Here is a 22849-nt window from a genome sequence, read left to right on the forward strand (position 1 = left end):
TAATTACCACATATCTTAAAATAATAGTGACAGTGCAATAATATGATGCTGCAGAGATGAGGAAATCAATAATAACCCTAACTGTAAACCACTGTCTAACAGAAAAATAATAATTATATTTAAGTAGTAATAATTACTGGGTTGCTGTTTCTCACAGCAGTGTCTTACAGCAGAGACAGAGCTTTTAAGCTACTTTGTGGTGACATCATTCTCGACGTCTTCTCTCCATGTGTGCTGGATCCCTGCTCAGCTCTGATGGTTTTGCTCCTTGGAGGAGATCATTCACCTCCCAGCTGCGTGTGCGCGCTCAGTGTCAGTTTTGCTTTTCCTCACCCCGTCTTTGCTGCTTCGGTGTTTGCTTCATAGTGGGTTTGCTATGTCAAGATGGTTCCAGAGATAAACCCCAAACAATCACTACTAGAGCCCACCCCCTCAGTTCTGTGCCTCGCATGGGCCCTATGCAATAGATGGTAAAAGCTAAACCACCTGACTTTCTTAGTAATGACACAAATATCACATGATTTGTTTTTCTGGAAATTAAGTTTGAATAAGTGGGGTTCGTATGATATTGTAGGGCTAGACATTTACATAATCACAACACTTCTTGTTCAATGGAGCAATAGCTAGCTCTTACTGCTCCTACAGAGTGTTGCATTATGGGTTGTTGGTGGCTTTGATGTTAATTGCAATTAAAGTGTATCTTAAAGTGTTTAGCCAGGTTTAACGTATAGGATGCCACGGAGGAATATACATTTACCAATCCAGACAGATTTACTATTTGAGCAAAGGTTAATACAACAATTCTCACGCCAGCATTGCAACAATAATGTTACAGTGCTTTATTATTTTCTTCTTGTAATTCATTTTAGAGGGAGTTATTGTGAGGGATGGAGGGCTGCCTCCATTGAGACCCAGCTTGACTGCTGTACTGCTAGTCCACAATCCCTACAGCTGCGTTCAGTGCTTAAATATGTTCTCCGTCACTTAGATCTCACTTTCTAAGCAGGGTAGTTATTAAGCATTCAATTATGATTCTTTGAATTTTGAACCTAGGTTTATAACGACAGATTTGCATTGTTAAAACCTTATACTAACAGATATAGTAGTAATGTCTCATTACAGTGACAGTGACTCCTGGGATACTCTGCTTTGGTTCCCCAAAGGTCCACTCTAGGGACACTCTTACATAATCATAATTGGAGTCAGCCAACAAGCAGGTAATTTCCCTTTCTGCATTGTGATGTAATAACTGAATATTAGGCAGGGAAACACTAGATCCCAGGAATCATTAGGACTAGTTCATTCTATGGGAACTATCCCTTGATGATTTAACAGTATTAATCTGTTCGACTCAGCACAATAATCCATTGATAGTAACTGTTCTCTCCTCAGAGGCGGTTTCCGGAGCATGCATCGGTGGCCTGTTCTGAGTCAAGATAGGAATTTGCTGCCTTCTCCACTGTCCTTTGTTTATCACCCTGTCATAAGCACTGCTTTCTGTCTTCTTCTGGTTTTGCTTGCCCTTTTGCCACAACTGAACCTCATTTATAATTTCCACTACATCAGAGCTAGCATCTGTAAGGCAGGGAAACCCTTACTCAAGGCCATTTGAAGAAGTCTGAGTTTTAGCCGGATGCATCTACAGGAACAATCTCTCCACTTACACGATATAATGTGCTGATCTCTGTTACCAGGGCCTACCCTCGCCTGAGATGTACTGATGCCATGCTCAACTGAATGTGTCAGATGTGTGCTCACTCAGGCCACAGGAAGAGAAAGGGCACTATTTAAGATTCATCATGTTCATCTGCCAGTAGTTTTAGGATGTGCTAGGGCTTTTTGTCTCCTGTGTTTTTGTTTCTCATCTTACCAGTTCATCTAACAGACACAGCAATATATTGACAGCTGCTGCAATCTAATGTTCATTACAGTATAATTACAAGAAATACTTGCAATGTTCAGTTTTTAGGAGCTGCATACCATAATTCACCAACAATAGTGCTGTCTGGATGTCACACCAGCCCAGGTGTGACAACCAACCCCTTTATGTGTTCTAATCTTAGCCTAACCATAACCTTAACAGCGCTTGGTTGGTGCTGCAATGACTTTGTTGAAGTAATAATGAGGTAAGATCCTCCCTTGCAGTCGTAATTGTCTGTTAATGTACACCAGCACACAGTAAAAGCCTTTCACTAGTGGCTCTTCACGTCTGTTGTTGTTTCTGTAGTGATTTTATCCTTTTGAGATAAAAAGTGTAGAAATACTGTGGAACTGATTCCGCAACAAAAGGATCTGCTTTAGAATTACATCAAATAAATGTTGACTTTGTCACCTAGGTTAGTGACCGAAGATTAGCGACCAAAGGCTAACAGTTTTGATTTAGGAGAACTTGCTGAATTCACCAATTTTCTTGTATTTTCTCTTTTTTTCTCAATTGAAGCTAAAAGGCCAGTTGTTCAGATAACAGTATGGCTTTTATGTGTTAAGAGTAAGAACTGAAATGCAGGTGTGCAGCGAAACTCAGTATTACAGTATTCTCTAAACCGTTCGTGTAATGACTAGAGAAAGCACTGGCAGAGAACGCAAAAAGCATGACTCATGCCATACAGGCAGTAACTAGGAGGACAGTTGCTTACTTAACAGGCACAGGTTCTGTACACTGGAGATCCGTCTTAATATGGGTAAACAAATCCGGCAGTTAGTAGGCTAAGGCGAGGTCAGAAACTAGAAAGCACAGTCCAAAAAACCATAGATCAATGTAACACAGGAGACATGAAAGTACTAGAACTGGCAACGAGATAGGGGACCAGGAAAACTAAACACTCCTAGGAGGGTGAATCTAACAAGGAACAGGTGAAGCTAATAAGACAGGGCGTCAAGTGAGATCATCTAACAGGGGAAGGAAGTGAGATGATCTGAAACGAGACAGTTGAGTGACAAAGTAAAACCAGGGAACAAAGAAAATATGAATGAAAACATGAGAACCACAAAAACTTCCCAGGACAGGATGTATCAGTTTTCTGTTCAATTTTGTTTTGTGAGGGGAAAAAAACCCTGAAAAAGAAAGCTCACAGTGAAGGACAAACTTTGAATGTCCAACACATTGTCAATGTGAACAATGCTTTTTCTCATGCCGTTCTTGTTTAGGATTGCTCATGATAAGATAAGATAGACTTTATTGATCCCACACTGAGGAAATTCACTTGTTATGGCAGCTCCAGGTACACACAACAAATATACATTAGAAGAAACAGAATTGAAAAATACAATATATAGTAGAAATAGAAAAAATAAGAATATAAATACCCTTATACAGATGCTCATGATGCTGCATGCCACAGGTATACAACAGATCTCGTAAGCATTTTTTCCTGGAGGTGGTGGAAGTGACTCAGTTTATTGCTGATGACTGCAGACGCTGGCTCCCCATCTCTTCTCATCCTCCTGGACTTGAGTGCAGCATTCGACACTGGACCATCCTCTTTCACCATCTACGTTCCACTATCGGTCTTTCTGACTCTGTCTATGAGTGGTTCTCATCCTACCTCACCGGGAGAACTGAGCATGTTTCCTTGGGAGAGGCTAAATCCCTGACACACATCACCTGTGGTGTCCCTCAAGGCTCAGTACTCGGCCCCATCCTGTTTATCCTCTACTGCTCCCCCTTGGCCACGTCATTAGCCGGCATGGAATTTCATTCCACTGCTATGCTGATGATGACAACCCCCTCTGCCATCATCCACTCCACCTGCCTGGAGGAGATAAGGGCGTGGATGAAGCAAAACTTTCTGCAGCTAAACAGCTCCAAGACTGAAGCCATCTTAGTCGGCACTCCACACCGTGTTTGGTCATCTGACATTATCAGCATCACCTTCTCTGGCCAAAACATTCCACTTTCAACATCAGCCACCAACCTGGGTGTTAAAATGGACTCTCATCTGACCTTTGAGGCTCACATCAAACATCTCTGCAAGACCTTCTTCTACCTCAGGAACATTGCCAAACTCCGTCCCACACTCACTCCTGCAGATGCAGAAAAGCTTGTCCACGCTTTTGTCTCCTCCAGGCTGGACTACTGCAATGCGCTCCTCACCGGGATCCCTGAAAAAAGCCTTCAGAAGCTGCAGTACATCCAGAACAGCGCTGCTAGGATCCTGCTGAAGGTGCGCAAACACGACCACATCACCCCCATCCTCAAATCACTACACTGGCTTCCTGTCTCACTCAGGATTGAGTACAAGGTCTCCCTCCTTACCCACCAGTGCATCCATGGTGAAGCCCCCTCCTACCTCAAGGAACTCCTCATACCACAGACCTCAACACGTGACCTCTGATCTGCCTCAGCGTATCTCCTGAAACCTCCTAGAACCAAGCTCCGTACAATGGGAGATCGGGCTTTCTGCTCAGCTGCTCCCAGTCTGTGGAATGCTCTCCCTGGCTGTGGATGCTTTTAAACATGGCCTTAAAACCCACCTATTTAGGAGAGCTTTTGATTGAACTCTTGCCATTTTCCTTTGCCTTATTGTTTCTGTTTTTATTTGTCATACTCTCTATGTATTTTATTTTTTAGCACTTACTTGTTTTATTATGTAGCACTTTGGGGTTTGCTTAAATACTGTATAAAGTGCATTACAAATTAAATGTAGTATTATTATTATTAAAGTTGAGTAGGTATCTGAGGTTTGTGTGGAAATGCTGAGCACTCGCAAGACTTGGAGTCCTACTGTTACTCAGCTGTACTTGCCCTGGGGCACTAGACAGTCATGTTGGCCTGCGTCACGGAAAACTCGTGCCTCCGACTTCCACAGTGATTGTGTGTGGTTACACACAATCCATTGATCTGGTTACACAAATTGTCATCAGAATAATTTCCCAGCTATTTTCCCTACCAACAAAAGGAACAATCAGAACCATGTATGTCTGTGCCAATCCCTCTTGTAGATGCAGAGATATTTTGTTTGATAAGTGAAGAATTTGACCTGCTGGTGGTGCTAAAGGAAAAGTCAGTGGGATTCATCCTTTGGTCACTATGGATATCTGTACTATATTTAATGGCATTCAATAGTTGTTGAGAAATTTCACTTAAAACCAAATATTTCAACCTCATATTGGTGCTAGACGAAAAAATCAGAGGATGAAGTTGGTGTGCTTCATCCTACGGCAGGGGTCTTCAATTAAAATTTAAAGAGGTCCAGTTAGAGAAAATTTCACAAAGCAAAGGTCCGGAACATCAACTTGCGTTCTCATTCAGTAGCCTACCATAACTTATAGTCTAGTTGTATCATATGTTTTTAGTCAACAACTTACTGTCAAATCAGATACAGTTTCAACAATATATTTCACATAAAACTGAAGGGATAATTAATAACAACTACTCTAATAATAAATTCTAAATTTAAGTAATCTAAAGGCTGCATTTAAAAAAACGTTTTTGTAAATGTGCATCTTAAAATAAATTTATTATTTGTTACTCAATTTCAGAAAAAATTAAAACTGTAGCTTTTAGTGATTGAAGTTCGGCCGGTTGGGTCCGGATCCGGACTGTGGTGCGCCTATTTGTGACCTCTGTCCTACGGGGACCATACATCCATCCATCCATCCATGCATCGTCAACCGCTTATCCTGCGTAAAGGGTCGCGGGGGGGCTGGAGTCTATCCCAGCTGACATTGGGCGAAAGGCAGGGTACACCCTGGACAGGTCACCAGTCCATCGCAGGGGACCATACATGTCTGTAGAAAATTTCATGGCAATTCATTCAGTAGTTTCCAGGATATTTCAGTCTTCCTTTGAGTGGTCGACAGACCGACACACCAGCCGACCGCACGCAGCTAAAAAGTATTTCCACTTCTCTAGATTCCAATCCTGGTTTATAGCTCCGACCTCAGCAGCAGAGGGGGTGGCTTAGCCTGTTAAAGCAGTAAGACAACACGAACATCGTTAGGGCATCTGGAATCCAATAAGACTCAGGATGCTTTATCTTATTCCATTCAGATCAATGGAGATTGGGTCTTCCTCTCCTTATCTTAAAGTTATGCTCTGCAGAAGCTCCAGTTAACCCCAGGGCAATGAGAATACATATCATTAACAAGAACCGTGAGAGGTAAGTAAGTGAGCGCAAGAGACAGACACTTCATTGAGGATGAACTGATTGCACTTGTTTCTAGAGTCTGTTAAGTAGATGCGCTGTTTCATGCATTATCTATTCTTGGCACTATATTGTGGTGCTAGATATTCCAAACGTGGTGAGGGGATTTAGAGGCTATTGGGCAACTGTGTCTCATGTTATTTATGGAATTTATGGAGGAGTCAATGAACAGGCTGTAGAGTCTGCTTTCTTATTTTGAGTAACACATTTGTTCACAGTTGCTCCTCCACACCCACACACTGCTTTGTTCATATGATACAATAATTTTTTACTGAATGTCTTTCTAGTCGCTAACCAGAGATCTCTCAGGGGGTTCACACTTTTACCACAATATCTTCCTCCTATGTTTAGCAGCTTTTCATTTCCACAGCACATGTTCTGTCACAAAGCCCCGGCAAAGGAACACAGAGAGTAGTTGTTTCTGATATTATTGCTGGTACTAAACTAACTTGGTTCATTCTTCACTCTAGGTGGGATTACCTGGCCTCTTGCCCACACACATTGATTCATTTATGTGTTCTTCAGTGATAAGACTCACAGTGTTTGTTTATCCCGCAGGGAGGTAAATGCATTCATATTCTATAAAGGCATGCTCAATCACAGAAAGTGAAAGACACCCTATTTCTTCAGATGCCATGCATCAATAGCAGGTGTTCTAGTAGACGTCACTGATAAACCTGCCTCTAACCTTTTCCTCAAAGCTTTTTTATGCATGACAACACATGCACTGCTTTTGAGGAATTTGCGGATATACCTTCTTTTTTCACTATTTTTTAACATGGAATCGAGGTTGTTAATTGTTTCTAAAGCAAAACATTAACCACCTTCACATTGCTGAAATCTGTTGAGTGGGTGTGCTCTATTTTAGTCAAGGTGTTTTTAATTTAGCATATCTTTAAATTCTTTCTGCTAATATTTGTTTAAAATGGGAAATAGGATTTTCCAAATAGAAATAGCATATCCTCATCAAACTATTACTCTAGGAAATGTGTCTTTCTGATATTTATTTCACCATTGCCATTCCTCTGTTCTCATCAGTAATGATAATGTTTGTTTTACACTCCACACTGTTAGTTGATTGCTTCAATAGAGGCAAAACTATAAAATTAGTACTACTATCCCCAGCATTGGAACACTAACGCATCTTTATTTGAAATGTTTTTAGATTTTGTATAAAAAGGGACACACCCACATTAAACACATTTTATACTCCCAAGGTAATGGGCCACTGCTTTTAAATTCAGCTTCTCTTTAATTCATCCTGTCTAGCTTACTCTATAATTCATTGTTTTATACAACTCATACCTTGTTCTAATCACCACGTTTGACTCCTATTTCATGATCCAGGTGAAATGTGGTTTCACAACTCAAGTAAGTATGTACGTGGCCATTCTGAAGGTTACTAAGAAGTCAATTTACCAACCACGTAGCTACTTTTGAGCTTTAAAGACAAAGTTTGTCTCTGTTGTTTCATTTAAGTATTTTATGCCGACAAGAAGCCACTCATTAGGAAAGCATGTCTTCACTCCAGTTGACTGAATACAGATCAAAGTGTCTAATTTATCCTTAAATGTCAGAACGATAGTGGAGTCACCGTTGGCTCTCAGCAGAGAGTCCATCATCAAAGGGGGGTTTCAATCATGGAAGGTGTTCTCAATAATGAAGAAGCAATTGGTCCATTGGCAGTTGCTAGGCAACCCCATCAGCATTACTCTGGCAAGTCAAGGAGCACTGGTAAGGAGATTCAAAGGGTGAGACAAGCAAGGGTATTTTAGCATGAGGGAGAAAGTGTACGATTTGACAATGCATGCAGTGAAGTGTGTCTTATCACAGATTGTGATGGGGTTGTTGCAGTGGAGCAGATCAACAGGCCACAATGTCATAGCTGTAGCTTTTCATCATTTACAAGCATGTAATGTGGAGCAGGCTTTCTCTTTGTGCCTCAGACAAGCCCAGTGATGTTGCGATGAAAGCGGGAAGGATGACTTGCTTGTTGAAGGTAGAGACAGTGGGGCTGAAGAATATATTGTTTCAACCTTGATATATGCAGTGCATATGGACTAATTATCTCACAAAGGATGCAGTTTAATAAAGCAAATTGGGCCTGCAATATTTATTTTACTGCTTAAAAAAATAGTAAAGTTTGCTTTTTAGTGACTAATCTAACGCAGTCTGTTTCATCTGACATTCATATTATTTAGCGGGAAGCAATCATCACAATCATTTTGCGAGTGCACATATAAATTGACAAACAAGCTGAGTATCTCGTGGATTTTTGCATCAAACTTTACAATTATGCATTTTTTTGCAAATTGATCTACCGTTTCTTAAACTAAATACTCCTGTATCTGTAAATTATGTAGGTTGTCTAAATATTGCAAATAAATTGCAAAAAAAAACCAAACAAACAGAAATGGGTTTGCTTGTATTAGTACCAAAGTTTCCCTTCTCCTTTCCTTTCTTCCTTCTGTGGTGCCTCTTCCTGCTGATAGTTAAGGAAAAGGGAAAGTCTAGTGCTTGTGTACTGTGTGGGAGTCCGAGTGGTATGCCAGAAGCCTGAACACCTGCTGTGTAACCTTCTCTGACCTCTGCGGTCCAGTGCATGCCAACACAAGGGGATGTTGTCAAGGCTTCCCATATGTATCCCAGACATAAACATACAATTTCTAGTTCCCACCTGTCTGTCCCTTCCAAACGCATAAGCAGGAAGGAGTTTTAGGAAGCCCTTACAGTGTAAAGCTGTCCAATATGACTGCAGCATTTGTTTATTTACATGTTTAGTTATCAGATAAGCTTGTTTATATACAAGCTTGTTTATATACTGTATAACTTTTCATGTAGCCAAATTCATGTCTGTCATTTGTACATCGTGTCTCACCAGCAGTCAGAAATCCCAAATATATTAAACCTACTGTAATCCTGATGTTTAAGATACTTAAACCAGCAAGTCCCCTTTTTATTGGGTAATTGATTAAATTGTCATCACTTAAATTGACTAATCTACTTGTGTCTGCACAAATTCCAATAGATCAATAAAATGTTCAACCTCAGAAATTAAAAATAGTTGAATGCCCCCCTCACAAAAGTTGTGCACTGTTCCCCCCTCCCCCCAATCTGTTCTCTTCTACAGCCTAGCTGCACAGTTTGGCTTCTGTAAGAATACCTACAGTATGTTTATATTTACTTGATCCCTATCTTGTACCTTTTAACTGTGATGATACACTTTCTCGTTGGTGGAAAACTGAGCTCTGTGTTTCGTGGTAGCACTGATTGCTTTCCTTTCCTGGGGACAAAATGCTCCGTTAGATGGTGATGTCCTTGTCCTTAAGAGAGTAGTTCAATAATTGCTCTTGTTTTACTCTTAGAGAATTGCCCTGTGAAGTATCCATCAGGTCGTCACTTTGTGTGTGGGTGCACACATGTTTATGCATGCCTTTTTGCTTCCATTTGAACCACGATGGAGGTTACATTATTGAGTCATTGATGATCACCCTTGATTTGACTGTTGCTTGTTCCCGTTGAATCCACAGGCACTATTCATTAACTCTGATCAATAGGAACACATCAGTTGATCCTGCTGTCACAGTTAACATAGGCAGATTTTAAATTCATTTACAATTATTTCTAGTTTTATGCATTGAAGAAAATATATGATTAAATATTTAGATCTGATTTTTATTGTTGATATGAATGGGCTATATTCATCAGGTCTCTGTAGTCAAGTATTTCACTGGCATTTGTCCCTAAAAATAGAAAAATGATTTATGGTCACATTGTGCAAGCAAAGACTACAACCTACCATAATCTCCCCCACCACCACCCCCGCTGCTTATCGCTCAGAACAAAGCCGGACTGGAACACCTGGAGAAATCCTGGTGAGCCAGCCGCTCCTGAGCAGTCCATTATAGAAAACAAGAGCAAGAGAGCTGAGTTATCGGCCCACTGTGATTATGCACCAGCCCACACCCTCCTTCTCAAGGTCCTCGATACCAGTTCAACAGTAAGTCAAGGTTTTGTAGCTGAAGGGGTAAGACAGAAGACAATAGGGTTAAAATAAGCACGGTTGGGGTTGGCTGGCCATTTAGCTTTATTGGGTGCCTTGAAACATGCTCGACTTTTTTAACCTCCAGTTTCACTTTTCCTGAACCAACCAACCAATCACAGCCTGGCTGGGGCAGGACATTAAAAAAAAAAGATTTACGTGCTACTATTCTAGGGTCTTCCACTTCATTAGTCCTCAACTGGTTTTCATATCATAATTGCACACAAGGAGAAGGAGCACACACACATGCAGTATATATGTGTAAGTAATAGGGATGTCATGAGAACCGATACTTGGGTACCAAGTCAATGCCAAAGATTCTGAAAACATGATACCAGTAGTCGATACCAGTACAAATGAAATTTCATGATTCTCGATACCCACCATGGTAAAAAACAAAAACAAAACAATAAATCCCATGTAATTCAATTTACCCTCCTTTTAATAAAAAAAAACATCCCTGGTACCTACGGTACGGTAGAAAAACGAGGGCCGTCATGTTTTGAGAATTTTCAGAATTTTTTACGGTTTTCGCGGCTGTTACCTTCAATATCTCCGTATCAAAGCCTCGATTTCTCCCAGGTTTGGGATATGTTGGAGAGCTAATTTTGGCAGATGTCTCACAGTTTTGATCAATTCAAAATCACCAAAGATGGCGATGCAGTTAAGAGCGAAAATAAGTAGATATCTGTCCAATGCGTCTGTTACTATAGGCGGAGTTAGTGACCTTCTTAAAAGTGCAATATGATCCATTTCAATCAGTCTGTAACTTTTTTGTTTTCAACATAGAAATCACAAACCACTGCCAATATAGATAGTGACCACCCTTAAACATTTCACACCTGTGAGTTTGTAAAAAGAAGTTAATAAAATGAATTAATTAATTTATTCACATTTCAAGGTTTTAATTTCAATAGCTTGTATATTTTTGAATATATTAACATCAGATCACCTCTTCTCTGCCTTGGACATCCACTCACAACTTCACAGCTGTTAGTTGTTTTTTGTAAGGTTCAAATGTTTTTATTAAAGGACTGTATGATGAAGTACATTGGATTTATTGCTTTGTTTTGTTTTTACCATGGATTCAAATTGGGTTTTGAGAATTGTGGAATTTTACTGGTATCATGACATCCCTAGTATGTAAATCTAGTAAATTTCTGGTATCGTGACATCCCTAGTATGTAATAAACTGTATTGTTTTCACTGTGCTCCTAAATTTCTGTGTGTGCTGCTAAATTATTTTCATGTATTCCTTGGGAAAAAAGTGTAGAGCCCTGTTCATTAAACAAACTGAAACCCCAAAAGTCTAAGTTATTAATAGTGGGAGAGTGTTCCTACCAGGGCTTACCATTAGCAACCGTCCACCCGCTAAATGCAGGTAGAATTCAATCATTGGCCTGTAACACAGTCAGTCTTACTATCCACCTTGATGTAGCCTGCCCCCTAAAAGTCATAATTCTAGTCATCAGTCGAGAAGACCCTGATTCGACTCGCACTGCGTTATTGTACACAGAGCAATGTAGGCACAACGGCATAGCAGTCTGCAAACCGAGTCTCAAAATGACCACCAAACTAACTGTGATACAAGCAGAGAAGGGTGATGGTGGTGGAGGGCAGCAAGTCAGTCATCAGTCATCACTGTCAGCAGCCCGAAGTGAACTATGAGCAGGGCGGACACTCTTGTTGTTGTGTAGACAAAACATGCCAACATTAAACCACCTTTCACTTAATGAGTCACATGTCATCAGTCGAACTTGAACTTGAGACCCTCAGTTTTCAGAGAGCACAGCTCCATTTAAGTGTGTGTGTGTGTGTGTGTGTGTGTGTGTGTGTGTGTGTGAAGCAATAGCCTGTGTCAATGTCAGGCACCTAGATGACATCTGGCTCCTGTTTCCAGTCTGACTCCAGAGGAAGGTTTTATGGGTTGCCTGTATTTGCTAGACCTATGTGTTGTGTAATTGTGTTGCATCAGTCACGTCCTCAAGAGGTTTATTGGTAGATTGACATACCTCTTCATATCTGTACTCATCTCAGAGCGAGGGGTAATAACTGAGGAAAAGCACCACTGATGCTTCAAATTTATATTTTCATTATTTTCTCATTTTCCCATCTTCTTTCCTACTCTTTCTTATTTCATTTATTCATTCATTTCCTCCAGCAATACTGCCATGCACCCACCGCTCATCTGTCCATCTGTCTTTCCGCTTCTGTGTCAGGTGTGTGTGCACCATGGCGTCTAAACCCCACCCTCCTCTGATGAAGAAGCACAGTCAGACAGACCTGATAAGCCGCCTGAAGAGCCGGAAGATCCTTGGAGTCGGCGGCGAGGATGATGATGGCGAAGTGCACCGCTCAAAGGTCAGATTACGTCAGATAATTATTTATTAATTTTATTCTTTTTTTATTCAATACGGGCAGTAATGCAGGAAACAATGGCAAATAACAGATGCATTAGTTCAACAAAATTAGTTAAACATTTTAGCACCTGTTCATTCCTCAAATTAATAAAATTGCAGGAATGAAAAAGCAAAAGTAAATTCAACCACAAATGCATCCCTTCACCCTGAGAAGGGCTATGGATTCCTTTTAAAAGCCACAATGGGATGCTAATTGGCTCATCACTCCCATAGTGTCCCATTGTGTGCATTTGCTGCTTATGCTTCAGTGAATCTAGATCACCTAATCCCATGAGCTCCAGCAGCTCCACTGAGATGTGACCGGCTCCCCTGGGACACTCTCTGCATCTCATGCATTATATTCCTGCCTCACATGTATTTGCACATTCATATGGGCAGCGCACAGTGATGTGTATACCAAAAAACATAACAGCACGCATGCTGGATAGTGCCAGGAGAAGCAGAAACACTTAAAACACTATATTGAGCTGCACTGTTGCAGACAGTCATTTCTCGTTCCCTTTCAGAGGGCTCAAATATAAAGATCGCAAAGATTTTTTTTATCAGTTGCATTAGAATGATCATCGGCAGGGCAGACTGTTCATCACTGAAATATTAATCAGGCAAGTGGGAGAAGGGAACAGAACAGAAGGGACTAGGCATACGTTGGTGGCTGGTAGTTTGTGATGAGATGTCGGCCTCCTTTTCTCAGCCCTCCTGAGTGTTTGTTTTCTCTCTCAATGTTTTAGCAAGTAGCCTAACCCAGACATCTGCCACTCAGATCGCTCTCATAACGCATTCTGATGGAGACCGATACATATACTGAGAAAGAAAGACTTAATGCCTCAGCATCCATGCCAGCACAGCTTATTTAATGTGAGAGGGATTCTTGAGGTTAGGTACTGGCTGTAATGATTGAATAGCAATTCAGCAACAGTCTATCCAAAGGATAGTAACACAATGCTTTGGTTAATGTGGTCTATTGTACGTGCTGTTTTGAATAGTAGGTACCTATTTAACTGTGGCATTGACCCTAATTTAGAAAATAAATTGTTCCTCCTACAATGTAGTTTTTCACTTCTACTGCATTCTGCTGTTACTCTTGTTATGTTGTATTTATCCTTGCCACAAGTGTTTGTGGTAATCCTATGGGATCTAACGGGATGGTTAGCTCCATAGCAAGAGCTGGTTTGGTGGGGAAACAGTCGACTTTATCCCAGTGGTCCCTGTAAACAAAGGAGGGAAGTGCTGTAGTCCTCTGGCTGTCTCTTCCTGCCTCTTTAACTGCTTAGAGATAACATTATTTATACTTCAGTGAGTGAGAGAGGCTTTGTATTTCTGCGTCCAGATGTGAGCCCAATGTGCCTAGAGAAATTGACCTTCTTGCCCGTTATGACACTGTCAGCTTCTACTTATATACTACCATTAGTGCACAGGTCAAGGCAACAACCAAGCTCTTACAAGCCCAGGCTTCCATAAGTAAGACAAACTACAGTGTTCTTTGCATATTTTATGTCCCATAGGGAATGGTGATCCCCATTTTGATGTTGTGACTGCACAAACTGACAACATCCATCAATCAAATGACACTTTTTAGGTTGGGTGGATATCCGATTCTCCTAAATATTTTTCTTTCTCTGGCAGAATAATTGCCCTTTGTTTACTGAATGTAGCTACTGAGTGACTGATGGCAAGGCCAGGCCAAAGCAGCTGTGATTAAGCGTCTCTCCACAAACAGCATTGTGTATTTCTTCCTTTTCCTGTTTCTCCCTCTCTCTTCAACTCCCTTCCGCTCTTTTCCACCACAGTCTAGCCGTGTGCCATCGGTTGACGCTCAGTTCCCTTTGAGTATTTTTCATACCGGTCATGAATATTTATGTGTTCCTGTCAAAACCAGCCCCTGCAACCATGGCACAGGAACGCTGATTCACCTGGTCACATGATCACCGCTGGCACAGATTGATTCATGTACAGGCACTTATGCAGCAGTGCAAAAAAATGTGTAATGGGTGTAGTCTGCAACTCTTTATCTTAATATTTTCTTTTCTTAAGGGCTCTGCTCTGAGATCAAAGCTAGCAGCAGCCATGGACAAGAGGAAATGTTTTAGAATCTAAATCTGATTCCTTTTTTTCCCTTTCAATTACGACTCATCAAATAGCTTCATATCTTTCTCTCTTCTCTTCTTCACTCCATTTGTGTGTGAATGCATGGCAGAATGCTGCAAATGAACACATTCAAGAATATTTTATTTTATTTGTTTTCAGTTGTTTTGATATGGGTGAAATCTGTATCACACCATGAAATGCTTATTAGATAGATCTCTCATCCCTTAGTCAGAGGTAGATAGTTAGCTAAAGAGTAAAGTCAAATGCGATGGCATGTCTTGCAAGTAACATCAGCCAGTTTTTGCCTTTTAATAAAGTTCATAATTTATGATATTTTAAACCATAACCTCTTGGTTACGGTCCCGCGACCCTGTACGCAGGATAAGCGGTTGACGATGGATGGATGGACCTCTCGGTTGTTAACCAAGGATATTTCCCACAACATTTTGATGTCGACAACATTTGTCAGTTGTTTTGGGAAATTTTTCAGATGCAGTGCACAGTAACAAGTAATATGTTGGAAATGGTAGAAGGCAAAACCCTTGAAAACCCTCATCTTGATCTTTCTAGTATGACATGAATCATTTTGTTTCCATTTTGTTTCCTGACATTTCACGGACTTGTCAAGCAGAAAACTACTTTCCAATTGATAGTGAGTTGGCTGTAAAAACTGTGAAATGATTCATCTTCTCTGTCTTAGTAGTGTTCATGCTTCTGTGTATTTTTAGTTTTAGTGATGCTATGGCTCACTGCAAAACAAGAAAAGTTGTTGAAGAAATAGTTGTTTAATGATGAAGGGAAATCAAACGTGTTAGGGGAGTGGTAGGACCTGAAGGCTTTGGATGAAGGAATTCAACAATTGTAATTTATCAGTGGGTAACCGTCTGTAAATGCACTTAGATTGTTTCTTTCCATTTTATATAACTTTCCTTGCACTTGGAACATGTTGCATATTGAATGCTATAGAGAAGCAAAAAGCCAAAAAGCTCCAATTTTTAAAGCTGCAACAAAAAAAGCAAATGTTTATTATTTTGTTTGATAAATGACCTGCATGATTAACGGATTATCAGATGTGCCAATGATACATTTTCTGTGTTATCGACAGTTAGAGATGAATGTTAAGATGCTTTTTTATATCAGACTGAACAGAAATGGAGTCACAGAGTATGGATGCTTTTATATTTGTTTTTATTTTGGGGAGGGTGTCCATGTGAAGATATCAGTGCAGGATGGTGCAGCGTTTTATTAGCATTTCAGCATCTTCTAGGATTTGTTATAAGAAATGCTTATCCTAACATATCATCAGAGGAAACACTTGTGTCTATAGTGTTGCTGTATGATAAGATTCGTTCGGTATGGCATTTCATGAACTATTAACCCGTTTTTCTATACAATTGGAATGAACAATTGCTTTTGGAAACTTTTCTTCCAGTAAATGCTTCAGGCTCTCAGGATTATAAATTACTTGTGTTGCTGGGATTAAGTTAATTTGTAGCAAGTAAAGCTTTTCTTCTGGCATAGACTTGTTAGTTGTTTATTCATCCAGAATTCACTGCAGGATGTTGTTATGACATACCCTCATAATCTTCAAGGGGTGATTAAGGGGGTGAAGACATTTACAGTGTCTAATTAACATCTTAATAGGCCCTTCTTTGACACTTAGTCTCTCTTTTCTTTCTTCTCCACAGCATTGTTTAATGTGCTTCTTTCCAATAGCTTGCTACAGATGTGTTGACAACATGAAATGCATCTTCATTGAGAGCACTTTATCCTTGCTTATATGATGCTTTGTTAAAGTCTGGCTAATAGATATTTGTTAAGATGACATGATTGCTGGAACATTTCCCTTCTCAGAACTCCTTTCCTTTTTTTCTTTTGTCTTGTCTTGTTCACACAGATTAGTCAGATGCTCGGAAATGAGTTGAAGTTCGCAGTGCGAGAGCCCATTGGGCTGAGGTGAGATATCAACTGCTCAGAGCAGCTCACAGTTAACACAGCACATTGTGTGATGTAATCTGTGTAACACTTCCAGTAAAGTTCAACACGGTGTAAACTCTGACAGAACAAATTTACAATCAGTATTGGTTGCAGTAAGGATACAGTATTTCATGCAATTTCTCTCTTCTTAGGGTGTGGATACTCATCTCAGCAGTGGGGTTCACAGTTATGGCCCTGATGGTAAGTGTTGCTTAAATGATCAACACAGTGAAGAAGTTGTTTCCCATTCATTCACAGTCTTCATTTTAATAATCAGCATAGAGACGTAGGAGATGAAGCACACATTTTAGAAATAGGAAAAATCATGTTACGCAAACCAAGCAGTTACCATAGATTATTTCCCAACTTATCAGTGAGGGACATCTGGAGAAACAGCTCCGTCTTTGTCGGCCCATATCGCCTACATGCTCAATATCTTCACTGTTCAGGGCATATGCAGTGATTGTAACTCACACACAGGAAGACTTTGTCAATGCTGCTGCATTTTGAGGGCATTTTGGGAGGACAGAATGCTGTTGTGCTGATATGACAGAGTTGTGCTCTTGTTTTCCTACACAGGCCCTGGTGTTTCCCAACCAGCTATATGAGGTTGTTTTCGAGGAGGAGCTCTCCACGACTAACCTCTCCATTCGCCTTTATGGAGGAGCACTGCTTAGTAAGTCTTCGCTCCTAAGACGCAAGAAAGATGCACAGATTATAAGAACATAAAGCTGCATATGCGTCTTCATACATTGCTCCAGTACAATGATTATAGTGTAGCTCTGCATGAGGGAGTACATTCACTGTGCTGCAGTGACGCTGACATACAACATTTTAATATTTATTTACGTGCTAAAAATATACACTGCTCAACTGCACGTGGCCTCTTGTGAAAATGCCTTCTAATGCATTCATCACAATTCAACACATACATAATGATGATGTACAAAAAGCTCTCTTGTTGTTGCAAAATCATTCCTTCAGGCTATAAACAGAGGCTGTATACTTGCATTCAGTTCTTTGCATCTACAGTTCACTATGAGAGCTTGATGGGTACAGAGACCGATTCTTCAGAATACTGAAAGGCTCTAGTTGCCTCTGTTTCTGTGGCCTCATGTATCAGGTCTAAATCCAGTGGGAACGCAATGAGGGATGGCAGGACAGTGTATGTACACTAGCCTAGAACTCAGAGGGTAGGCAGTGTATTACTCTACAGTTAAATTTTGAAGCTCGCTTGCTCAAAAAATTTAGCTTTTTTTACTCTTCTGTGCCACTACCCACAGGAGACAATCAATGCTCGTAAATAGGCCAGGTAATTATGGCATTTGTGATTTGTTCCACTCTCACCCAAAAAATACACTGGAGATGTGAGCGATTAGCTTAATGGAATTCAAAACGAGGCTGTCAGGCACAACGGCGAGTTAGTAACTCGCTTAGTGATTGCAGGGTTTGTGATGACACTGTGTGAAGAAGCACAAAGTGACTGTGATGGAGAGGCAGGTTGCACACAGGTTGAGCTTTGATGTGAAATTAAGCGAAAATATAAAGAATGGTGAGAGCAAAAGCTTAGCATATATTCAGTCCATTTTGCCTCTTTCAGCTTAGTCAGGCCATAACACATCAGCACCCAGACCTTATATAGACATAGGAGCACAAAAGATTGTATCTATCTAACATATCCTCCTTCTCATTCCTCACAAGACATTTATGGGAATACTAAGGTGAACCCTCATACTATGATCTAACACATTGTGTGCATATCTCAAAATAAAATAAAATAAACAACCCTCTGAATGATTACTGCATTGCCTGAAGGGCGATCAAACCTTAAACACAAAATGGAACTGTGGAGGAAGATATGAATGAGCCAGCTTTCAATCTCATAAGGCCAATAAAATAAGGGCTTCTTTAGTTTAAATGGCAGCAGGGCTGTCGAGATTAGCAAAGAAAAAGGATGACAAGGAGCAGTAAAGGGGGCGAAGGATAGGGTCTCATCTGCCACACAGATGGAACCTGGCAGGGAGAGTGTGCAGTCCATCAGCCCTCCCACCCTTCTGCCCACCCCTGCTCGTTTCTGTCGCCTCACTGGTGTGTGTGTGTGGGGGGGTAGGAGTGAAATACAGGAAAATTAACTGGAAGAAAGGCAGGCAATAAAATGATTGAGCACAGGCTTTTATCAGAATAAATGAGTCAGAGCATTCAATGGAATCAATAGGCCAATTATTGCCATGTGGCTATGGGATCACAGATTACAGTTGGAGTACAGCTGCAAGTAAACTGTTCTCATAGTAGTTTTGTGAGTGGAACTGCTCTCGGACATGTAGGAGTCTTCCTTCCTGAGCTTCTTCTTGATTTTTGTCTTGTTTTCATTCCCATGCCCCAGAATCTATAAATGCCTTTTTTTCACATCGTTTTCCAGGCCTGGCCCTCATCATGTGGAATGGTCTCTACACAGCAGAGAAGATTGTCATTCAGTGGACTCTGCTTAGTGAAGCCTGCTACTTTGCGGTCCAGTTTCTAGGTAATTCAACTTTTCAATACATTATTTCTTTTTCACAGAGTTTTGCAAATGTTTGTGTCGATACTGCCCTCTTGTGTTCAGTGTGTGGAATCACAGCCTTGCATTATATTGCAGGAGAGGTTCACATGTTTTCAAGTCTATCTTAAAACAACACTAACATTCCTGTATGTACATTGAAACTATTTTTGATTTGCTAGACTTTGTTATGAGGAAAAATTACCTCCAAGCTAATGAGGCTTCAGCAGTTGCAAATCAAGTTGGTTTCTTCTAAAGTTACAGTACAAAATCCCTCCAACCAGCTCAGGAAAGAAACACTGACCAGGGAGACACAAGCAGGGAAATTTTTACTAAAAAGACAAACTTTAAATGATACCCACTTGATTTGTTTAACACAGACTCACAATTGCAGCTACAGATAACTCATTTGAGTATTGTTTTGCGACAGAACCTATCCTTTTAGCTTAATAATGCAGGGAATACCATGTGCAATGTGCATTGTGCTTATAATAAAGATCTTTAGAAATGTAAAGTACTAAATGTTGCTCTGTGCTTTCAGTGACATCCATCACCTTAATGGAGATTGGCATCCTGCCCAATTCTGCCATCCTCCTGCTCCTCAGTCGAGTGCTCTTCCTGGTGGTCACCATGGCTTACTACTACCACCTGGGCCGTAAGCCGAAGAAGATCTGAAATGACTGTGATACTTCCAGGGAGGGGACAGCTGAGCACAGATCACAAACGTGGGGTCAGAAGGTTTGGAATATTATTTAATTGGGCTTGGAGCATTACATTGCGAGTGGATGCCCTCTGACACCTTCCATGGGACCCAGCCTATTATAACCCTCAGTATTCAACAGATGAGCACAGGCTCACATTCCAGACTCTACATCAAGAACAAGAAACCTCATAGTGAACATGAATTACTCTTTCACTGGGCTGTGAGGTCAAGACCCTCTTGACACACATTCCTCCTTTGTGCACTTCTGAGTGCTGTCATTATAAAGAAGAAGAAGTAATGCATTGCGTTCTCGTGTGACCTATGATTTAATATGTACAGTACAGAGTGATTTCAAACATCCAACTATGTTGTTCATGTACAGCTACATGATTTCCAGATTCGGTATTTAGTGTTATCTGTCGAGATGTTGCATCTTGACACCACTACTTAATCAAGCTCAAGAACCATGAGTTTGTGCTATAATTGTGTTTCGGGTTTGATGCTGTTTATGTTAACTCTGTGTGTATGCTAAAGTGAAAGTCTGAATATCTGTGCCCTTGTATGCTTCTCTGACAGCTCTCCGGTGAACACATTGAATGGATAAAGCATTAACCGTGCTTAGTGTAAGATTCAGGTGAAATCAGATAAGCTAAACTTAGCACACCGAGGAAACTCCTAAAGGTCAGTTTTTACTCTCAATCATGCCCATCATCAATCAGATTTTGACTACCCCAAAAGAAATGCTGAATATTAACGTTTTTCAGGGACGAAGCAATTTTTTTATTCCTTGAGGTATCAGTCAAGAAGTTCTACCAAAGTGAATAGGTATTGTTTTGTACAGAATATTTACACTACTGAGATTACTAAATGTAACGTTGATAAATGCACAGGGGAACTCACTCTTACAAGAGAAGCAGTGTAGTTTTCTCCTTGTTGTGTGTGCACCCTTTAGGCAGGAAGTATTTAATATTTTGACCTTTATTGTAAGTCTAGTATCACAAGCCGAGCATGTCAGTGTGTGGGGCTAACAAATCTGAGCTAGTTCCTCTTTAGTGATGTAGCACAGTGTTTTTTTTTTTTTACATTGACCATATCCTTAGCCTTGCCTTAAAACTGCTTAAAAGTGTCATCAACACTGCATCTTACCAGTATAAATGTAAATAAAAGTATTTACTATTATGTGGTGTTCTTGTGAACCGAACAGGGAACTTGTTCAGTATAAGTTCAATGATTTTCAAAGGTTGATCTTTCTCTCGGCATGTCTTATTTTGTACCTATTTAAGTGACGTGTGTTTTTTTTTTAGACGTCATGCATGCAATGAAATCCAGCACAATAAATAGCTCTAACTGTGTAGCAGACTGCCACTAACTAGATCGCAAGGCTGATAAATTAAGATGGTAAATTGTGGTGAATGGATGCACAAGCTAAAAGCCTAAAAACATACATTTATAGGACAGTTAAACTATACGTGCTTTAAAACGGTTATAACCCAACAGTTTTTATCCATTAAGTAAATTCAATACATTTTCTACCTCCCAATTCTTAGCACGCCCTCAGGTAAGCTCAGCGTTTTAGAGATGTGCCAGCTGCAAGTCATACTCTTCTGCAAGGCCAGTCAAGAAGACACAGATAGTCGACTGATTATGTAAATTTAACTTGAAACATCATTTTTTTAGGTCTCCTCCAAAGGTGGTCCATATTGTTGCAAACGACCACGTTCAGTCCTGCCCTAGAAGGGAGTGGTCCTGAGGTCAGAGTGATTGAGGGTTTGCAGTTGTGATTCCAGCACTGAAGGCAGATGTGCTTGTTACTTGGGTGAGCCTTCAGTTCAGATAGGGAACGTGAAACATGGGTGAGGTCTCCCGTACTCCTGAGAAGTTGTAATTATCCTTTCTCCAGCGTTTAATTAGATGCAGCTCTCCCAAGTGACATTGTGTGCACCAACCTACTGCTCTGTCCTGGCTAGCATGGTAATTATGGAGTTCAAGAAAAATGTCGTTCCATTTCCGTCAATACTACTGGCCTCAAATCATCAGCCTTGGGAAATGTTCAAAGGTCTGTAAAGTGGGTTATTTTAGGAGAGATGGGCAGTGTTTGGGGGGGGGGGGGGGGGCAAAGAAATAAGCTTTTCATCCTCCTGGTTCTCCGACGTAAATTAGTCAAAATATTACATTGGTAAGTTGAGCTACAGTATATGTTCCCTGATGTAGATCCAACATACAGATATTTGTACTGTTGTGAATAGCAAACCAGGTCAAACTGTTTAAAGTTGTAGCATTGTGTTTTTATGTATATATGTGCTATATTCAAAATAAATTGTTATTGATTTCCACTATTTAGTTTGAAATAAAGGACACTATTGTTTACTTTGAAGACTTCAAAAGTAATCATCTTTGTTCCTTGTCTTTTCTGGGGCTGCAATAAACTGTTAATCTGATTATTTTCTCAATCAATTCATTGTTTGGTCTATAAAATGTGAGAAAATAGTGAAAAATCACAATTTCCCACAAACACAATTTCCTAAAGCACAATGTGATATCTTAGAGTTCCTTGTTTTGTTTTGTCAGTCTCAAAACCAAACATATTCAGCCTACTGTCACATATGACAAAGAGAATCAGCAAATCCTCATTTTTTTACAAGCTGGAACCAGAGATTATTTGGTATTTTTATTTGACAGTTAACTAAAATGATGAATTGACTATCCAAATAGCCATAGGAGATTAATCTTCTGTTAATTAATCAACTAATTGTTTCAGCTTTAGTACAGTTCCTGCTAGATACTGCAGCCCACAACTTCAAATCATCAAAATGTAATGTCAAACAGTCAAAGTAAGGATGTGGTGATTTCTGATGTAAATTGTATCACTTATTAAGCAGCTACATGGAACCTCAATTGTCTACTTAAATGATAATATGTTCACATTATGTTAAAGGTAGT

The 22849-nt window shown here is 40.2% G+C and overlaps 1 protein-coding gene across 3 annotated transcripts in view; it reads left to right on the forward strand.

Annotated features, from left to right (window-relative positions):
* The window catches only part of tp53i11b (tumor protein p53 inducible protein 11b), a 36960-nt gene extending 14677 nt beyond the window's left edge, over nucleotides 1-22283 (forward strand). For 2 of the 3 annotated variants that reach the window (XM_038705919.1, XM_038705920.1), the window contains 6 exons: nucleotides 12408-12549; nucleotides 16591-16649; nucleotides 16823-16871; nucleotides 17250-17346; nucleotides 19090-19191; nucleotides 19748-22283. In XM_038705919.1, coding sequence (XP_038561847.1) covers nucleotides 12421-12549; nucleotides 16591-16649; nucleotides 16823-16871; nucleotides 17250-17346; nucleotides 19090-19191; nucleotides 19748-19881 — 570 coding nt within the window. In that variant the 5' untranslated portion in view covers nucleotides 12408-12420 and the 3' untranslated portion in view covers nucleotides 19882-22283. Of the gene's footprint in view, nucleotides 1-1163; nucleotides 1218-1392; nucleotides 5350-12407; nucleotides 12550-16590; nucleotides 16650-16822; nucleotides 16872-17249; nucleotides 17347-19089; nucleotides 19192-19747 lie in introns of those variants that run through there. The other variant, XM_038705918.1, reaches the window with a different exon arrangement.
* The last annotated feature ends 566 nt before the right edge of the window (nucleotides 22284-22849 follow it).

Source organism: Micropterus salmoides, unplaced genomic scaffold, assembly GCF_014851395.1.
Source record: "Micropterus salmoides isolate LMB-PRFRI ecotype aquatic unplaced genomic scaffold, ASM1485139v1 Ms_hic_scaffold_8, whole genome shotgun sequence".
NCBI lineage: Eukaryota > Metazoa > Chordata > Actinopteri > Centrarchiformes > Centrarchidae > Micropterus > Micropterus salmoides.